Below are 7,503 nucleotides of genomic sequence, written 5' to 3'. Positions count from 1 at the left end.
ATTGTTTATTTACTAGATGTGCTGATAGCATGGTAGTTATATTTTTTTAAATCCTAATGAATTAGCCATGTTGAATGTTTTATAGAAGAAATGACATAATGTCTGAAATTTACTTTAAAATGCTACAAAAAACAACCATTGAATGTGGAAATTCAAATGGCCAAATACTGATAATTATTGAAGTGGGTTAATATGTACATGGTTATCTTAAACTGTTCTACATTTTTTGTATGCTTAAACATTTCCATAAGATGATAAATTTTAAAACTCAATACATAAAACACAGAATCCAGAAGAAACAATTTCAAAGAATCTCACAGAGCAGCAGAAAGCTTTGAGGCCAGCAAACAGAAAGATGGTTTTCCTTTAGGTAATCAGTACCCAGAACTGGGATATTGATGGCAATTGGGAGTGTTATTTTTTTAACACATGGACATTAAACAACTGCTGACCCAAGGCTTTCAATCACGAAAAGGGACCCTTTTTCAGAAAATGCCAGAAATTGTCAAGTATGATACAAAACAAATAGTACAAACATTCTGTAGCACACCGAAGAGGACGAGCAGAATCTGGACTTCTGAAAAAGAAAAAAAATTCCACTGAATAACAACATCAAAGTCTCCTGGGCAAAGGGGTTAAAGATTTACAACATTTCTTTAGAGGAAAAAAAAATAACTGATTCAATTTACAGAGCATCTGCTATGTGCCAAACATTTAATGGGCACTTTAAAAGCATAATAAAAAAATACTTGTTAAGTATGTAATAAATTATCTATAATGCAAAATCACTGATTTTAGGGCTTAGATTTTTTAACTAATTAGTAGATTAATTTTGAAGAGTTCTAAGTTAAAAGTATTAGGGCCAGGCCTGATAGCTCACTCCTGTCAGTCCAACAATTTGGGAGGCCAGGGCATGAGGATTGCTTGAGGCAAGAAGTTTGAAATCAACCTGGGCAACACAGCAAGACCCTGTCTCTACCAATTAGCTGGGTACAGTGTTGCACACCTGCAATCCCAGCTACTCAGGGGGCTGAAGTGGAAGGATCCCTTGAGCTCAGGAGTTCAAGTCTGCAGTGAGCTATAATTACACCATAGCACTCCAGCCTGGGTGACAGAATGAGATCCTATCTATTTTTTTTTAATATTTCTGGATATTGCTATAACCAAGTGGCTGAACCAGCACCTACAGTCATTGCAGGAAGAGCCATGAGAGAAGCCACACCTTTCAGAGGACATGCCTCAGTAAAATGTACCTGTTTCTGAGTATTCTTAATGTCAAACAGATGTGCCCTTTGGAGAGGAGTGTGGAGGAGACAGGGTGAGGGGAAGAGGGGAAGGAAGGAGGGAGAAGGAGGAAGGGAAGGAAGGGAAGGGAAGAAGGGAAGAAGAAGGGAAGAAAGAGAGAGAAAGAAAGACAAGACAGAGAAAGAAAGAAAGAAAGAAGAAAACAAGAAAAGAAAGAAAGAAAAAAGGAGGGAGAAAGGAAGAAAAAGAGGGAGAAAAGAAGGAAAGGAATTAAAGGTAAAAATTTAATAGGGCATTTATGGAGAATTTAGAAAGCCACAACATTCCCGTTAGAACAACATTATACACCCAGAGCCATCAATAAAGAAATCTTGAGAGCACTTACGGCAGGCAAGCTCTACCTCCTGGACAGGGAGAGAGACTAAGGGTGTCTGCTTATTATGCCATGAAATTACTGGCAAATTCCCAGATTTCTAGTCCACTGGATGATATTGAGTCACACTCCTTCCCTGAAGCTTTACGGAAAAGGTAAAAGTAAAGTTAAAAATTAAGCTTTTAACTTTGACATAGTGATGTCAAAAGAATTGGTGAATGATTTATGGGGGCTAAACTTGGTAATAGTGGAAAGTCGACACTGTAAAATTGAGAGAAAAGTCTTGACAGCAGAAGAAGTCACTTTTTTGTCCCGAATCAGGTTAGTCTCACTTTTATAAGAGGCTCATTAAATGAAATAAGCAATCAGTTAATTCCCCAGAGGGCCATTAAGGGGGCCTTCCCTGGCAAAGATATGATTGAAAGTACTTAGCAATAGGGGAAAATTTGGGGAAGGGTGGAATATACCTTGTCTTCTAAGGCTTTTCACAAGAGAAAGAAAAAAGAACATATTTTTAGCAATCAGTGTGAGGTTCACAGGGACACAATGAAAGAGTCGTATATTTTGTACAATGTGTGATGCTTGTATAGCTGTGGTGTGCTGTGTCTGTAATGTGTGGGGCACACTGTGTGTGCCTGGTGTGTATGTGCCCGTTTGTGTGTGCGTGTGGTTATGTGTGTGGTGTTTGTAATTTGTCCTTCCGTTTTGAGGATGTAGTATTGTAACGTGTTTATATGTTTGGTTTGGCTGTATGTGTGCAGTGTATGTATGGAGAACATAAGGGGAGTTTATACCATGTGTTTATGTTCTATGTATGTATGTGGTGCATATGTATGAGTGGTTTGTGTGTGTGGTTGTATGTACATGTGTATTGAAATAAAGAGTGGCCCCAGAAGAGGTTCCAGTGTGTGATAATGATGGTTGACAAATTGCTCATTCAAAAATATTTTGCAAATCCAATCTCAGGACTTAGGTATCTTTGGAGCACTAGGTATCATATAATCTGATACGGTAAAATCCTGAGGTCTAGACTGACCAGCACAGATTGGTACTGAATTCTGACTATAAAGGGTTGTCTGATAGGAGACTGCTCCATTCTGATTCATCCGCTGAGCCTCCTGCCATAAAACTTTGCAGCAGTGACTGCTCTATCCATGGAAACTAAAGATATGGACAGGGACATATGGAAGTATAAAGAACAATTAGCCTCTGCTTGAGTTGGTGGTATCAATAAGCAGATAGTATCTTTTAGCTCTATTAAGATACAGGAGGAAAAAAAGAATTTATTTTGCCTTTGCTTGCTCCTTCTCTGACATTCTTCCTTTCTTTTTGTACTGCCAAGTTTCTGACCTATAAAAATCTCCTCCTGCCTGAAGGGCTTCTTTTAATGTTCCTTATAGGGAAGGTCTACTGGCAATGGATTCTTTTCATTTCTCACTCTGGAGAAATATTATCACTGGATTTAGAATTCTGGATTGGCAGGGTTATTTGTTTTCTGTAGTTTTCAGGTCTTCCATATATTTTTAATCAACCAAAATTATCACAAAAGTGAAATAAATATTAAGGGGAGCACATAATGGAGGTGAATGGGCACTGCTGTGATGGGGCAAGTTTCTCTCTGAAGCAATTTTAAACCAGAGAGGAGTACTGGGTAGTGTCTACATTATGCTGACATCACTGTGTTTTGCACTCAACAGTGAGTGGAGGCCAAACCCTTCAGCAAGAAGAGAAGCAACTTCAGCCGTGTATGCAAATGGATAACCAGTTGCCTCCCAAAAAAGGTAGCACTTCATTCTGTTCCACTGTATAGGCTTTCTCTTTCTTAAATATTACATCACAGATTTTATGTGGAAGAATATTTTTGTGAAATACATATGGGGTCTTAAAAATATTCAGAAAAGAAGGGAGAAGAAACCAGTCCTACTATGGTTTTCAATCAGAAAATTCCAAGTAAAAAGATTCTACACACTCTGGTTGCTCACACTTTATTTTCATTTTTGTACACTTGTCAGTTCATCGCTTGGTAGAAAATATCAGAAAAAAACTGAGCTATTTTGGTTCCATCTCCAAGAGAAGAAGAGATAGATCTGCAAGAGGAAGTAAGCCAGGATGAATGTTCTTGAGTCCCTGCATTCTTGGACATCAACAGATAAATGTGTACTGAATATTTTTTGAGATAAACTGTTTATTTTAGGTAGGGTAGGGTGTCAACAATAAAGAATTACTGCTATTGGCTTAGCGTTGTGTCCATGTCATAGGGGACAAAATCCCAAAAAAATGAGATAAGCAATAGATTGTATACTTTTTCAACCTATGTAAAAGTTACTGTATATTAAATTATATATTTCTTCTTGTATCAATTTTGATATTTATTTTGCTTGTTTAAGTTGTCTATTTCATCTGCATTCAAAGTTTATATATATAAATATATATATTTTTTATATATTTCTGACCTTATGTATTTAATTCCTTTTAGACTCTTTGGGTTTGTTCCTTTGTTCAGTTTCCAAGTTTTAAAATTCTTTATTCTCTTTTTGATAAATACATTTACAGATGCACATTTTACCGTGTCCATGACTTTGATATGCAGTATTCTTACTGTTACTCACTCCCAAACTCTTTAGAATTCCCCTTATGGCCTTCTTTTTGACTCAAAACTTATTTAGACATAATTTATGGACTTCCTGGAGAAATATGAAGGAGAGAAATGAGTAAAACTCAAAAGGCCACCCCTAAATGACTAAGACAATGAGCCCCTCTCTGACATGGTGACAATGACTTCACTTTTACCACATAGAGGCTTTTTTCTCTCCTGCAGAGGTGTTTTTGTACAAGGTTTCTGATAGCTTTCTAGATCCATTCACCTCCCTAAGATTATGAGTTTAGGCTGCAAATCAAAGGAAGCACTGGCTGATGATTAAATTTCTCAAGGATATTCTTTTACCCTCTTCTATCCAGCTCTAAAGATCATATGGTACAAAATTTCTTGGCAGTCACTAACAACATTAGGGAACAATGTGTTCATCCTTCATTGATCTTGTAAGTCTTTGGCATCTAAGCATTTTAGAAGAGGGTTTCCTACTATATACTATCCCATTCTAGGACCTTGGTATTTCATTCCTGTTGTCCCCATATTATGGAAGGCCAAAAAATCCCAAGATCAAAAGTGCACAGTGTAAAATCTGACTTCAATGCTCGACTTACGTTTTGAGGCCCCCATCTTCACTAAGCCCTTGGCCTGAATATTTCATCTTTCCTTTTAGATCACCCATGCTTTTAATGAAATCGTTTATTTTAAATATATTTTATCTAATATTCTTATCTTTTAACAATGGAGGCTCAGGCTAGTCCAGAAAACTAGCCAACTATTTGTTCAGTACTAATGCTTTTTTTCATTTAACAGTTTATCTAAAGAGTATTCCACAATTTTAGGCAGAGATTTTTCCTCATTTTTAGAGCTGAAGTATGGATGGATATATTATAATTTATTTAAATAGTCACTAATTTATAGACATCTAATTTGTTTACAATATTTTACTAATTCAAACAATTCTATATGAATGCTGAAAATGATATAAAATTCAATTCAATAGGATGACATAAAATATTTATACATCTAATAAAATAGCTTCTAATACATAAAGCAAAAAAGCCCTATGAAAATTATGAAGATACAAAATCCTAAAAAAAATATTAACAGAACAAATCTAAGAATTTATTAAAACATTAAAAAAGCAACCACTAAGTCAGGTTTATCCTCAAAATGAGAGTAATTTAATGTTAGAAAATGTATACATGTCACTCCACAAAAATTAATTAAAAGAGAAAACCTGTATGATTATCTCATTAGATATAAAAAATCTATTTATTTATGAAGTTAATATTTATTTGCAATAAAAAACTATTAGTTAACTATGAATGTGCAGTAGACAGAATTCCAAGATGGCTCCCAAGCTTCCTGGCTCCTGTTTTATTCTTGGGTGGAACCATGCGCACAAAAAATACAGCCCAGAGCCCAGAGGGTAGAGCCAAGAGCCACAAGAATTATCTCCAGGCCTCATGAAAAATCCAACACTGGCTTTGAACTTCAGAACCTTCATGGATCAATGACTCCTTTTCTCCTCTGTTATTCCCCACCCCACTCCCCTTGTCTATAGCTTTATCCTACACCTGTTCATGGTAAGAGTGTTAGGGGCATTTAATTTGCCTCTTTAGTTTCACAAGCCCATAGATAGAAATTGTGCCCTAGGATGGATTAATCATAGGTGTCTCTTTCACAACTGGATTTAGATGATGAGATTTTGGACTTTGTGCTAATGACATTTTGATGAGGTTTTGAACTTGAGCTGATAATGTAATAACATGAAGAATTTGGGAAGCTTGAAATGGGGTGAATATGTTTTGCATGTAGGAGGAACATGACTCTTTAAAGGCCAGATGGTGTACTGTAGTAGGAAGAATTCTAAGTTTACTCCCAAGACACCCAGCCCCTGGTGTATACACACTTTCTCCCAGTAATGTTCCCAAATCAGTTGATCTTAAATAGGGAAAGTATGCAGGTAGGAGAGATCTAATCACATGAGCCCTTTAAATCTGGTTGTACAGTCAGAGACAGAGTAGGTAGATTCAAAGTGTGAGAGGGATTCAACATAAAGTAGATTCCCATTGCTGATTTTGGAGATGGAGGGGGCCACATAGATTAACTTTGCCTGTTTTTGAACTTCGTAAAACTAGATTCCTACAGTATATACTGTCTGGTCTCTAGCTTCTTTAACTGAGCATGCTTTTGTTGAAATTCATCCAGATTTATGCAGATTGTTGTGTATAAGCAGTTTCTTCCTTTTATTTCTGAGTAATATGCATTGTATTAACATACCACCATTCTTTTCAAACATTCTACTATTTTGAATAAAGCTACTATAAACATTTCTGTACATATTGTTTTATAGACATATACTTATGTTTCTCTTGAAAAAATGCCATTTGTTGAAAAATACTTTACTTTTCTCCAATGAATTGCATTAGTACATTTATTTTTAAAAAGTTAACCATATATGTGTATTTGTTTCTGGACTTCCTACTTTCTTCCATCAGTGAACTTATTTGGCTGTACACCAGCTGATTAGCTTATATCAGTAAGTAATTACATTTTTTTTAAATGCCATTTTTCTCCACATTGAGCATATATGAGTCTTTCAACCACAGTATTCTTAAAACAGTGGAAAAGGAATAGTTTTCTTGACAGAAAATGTCTTCATTGTTATTAAGGGGACTTACTTTCAAGAGTAACACAGAGTATTTTTAAAGGGTCTTTTAAAAATTAGACATGAGCCTGTCCTTTGCAGGGACATGAATAAAGCTGGAAACCATCATTCTCAGCAAACTGACACAAGAACAGAAAACCAGACACTGCATGTTCTCACTCATAAGTGGGTGTTGAACAATGAGAACACATGGATGCAGGGAGGGAAACATCACACACCAGGGCCTGTAGGGGGGTCGGGGGGCTAGGACAGGGATAGCAAGGGGTAGTGGGATTGGGAAGAGATAGCAGTAGGAGAAATATCTAATGTAGATGACAGGGTGATGAATACAGCAAACCACCATGGCACGTGTATACCTATGGAACAAACCCACATGTTCTGCACATGTACCCCAGAACTCAAAGTATAATAAATAAATTTTTTTAAAAATAGACATGAGCCAAAGAACTTGGAAGATTGGCTTAATTTTCTTGGAATTTCTAGTTGGCATTATAATTTTAAGGAGAATATGGTATCTTTATATCAGTCACACATCTTCCTACTATGTAGTAATTCACAAAGGCCATTAAGTACAATAAAATTTTAAATTAATATCATGGGCTCCAAATTTCTGAATGGCCC

General features: G+C 36.1%; 1 protein-coding gene across 1 annotated transcript in view; it reads left to right on the top strand.

The window, feature by feature from the left end:
- Positions 1–1,852: 1,852 nt before the first annotated feature.
- SLC17A1 (solute carrier family 17 member 1) overlaps positions 1,853–7,503 on the top strand; it is a 57,983-nt gene continuing 52,332 nt past the window's right edge. Inside the window, exons 1-2 of the mRNA XM_012458539.3 lie at positions 1,853–1,939; positions 3,316–3,399. Of these exons, the coding sequence (XP_012313962.1) occupies positions 3,366–3,399 (34 nt within the window). The 5' untranslated portion in view covers positions 1,853–1,939; positions 3,316–3,365. The remainder of the gene's footprint in view (positions 1,940–3,315; positions 3,400–7,503) is intronic.

Source organism: Aotus nancymaae, unplaced genomic scaffold (genome assembly GCF_030222135.1).
Source record: "Aotus nancymaae isolate 86718 unplaced genomic scaffold, 86718_ANA_hifiasm-v0.15.2.pri h1tg000051l, whole genome shotgun sequence".
Taxonomy (NCBI): Eukaryota; Metazoa; Chordata; class Mammalia; order Primates; family Aotidae; genus Aotus; species Aotus nancymaae.
This window is presented reverse-complemented; position numbering and strand designations above follow the sequence as displayed.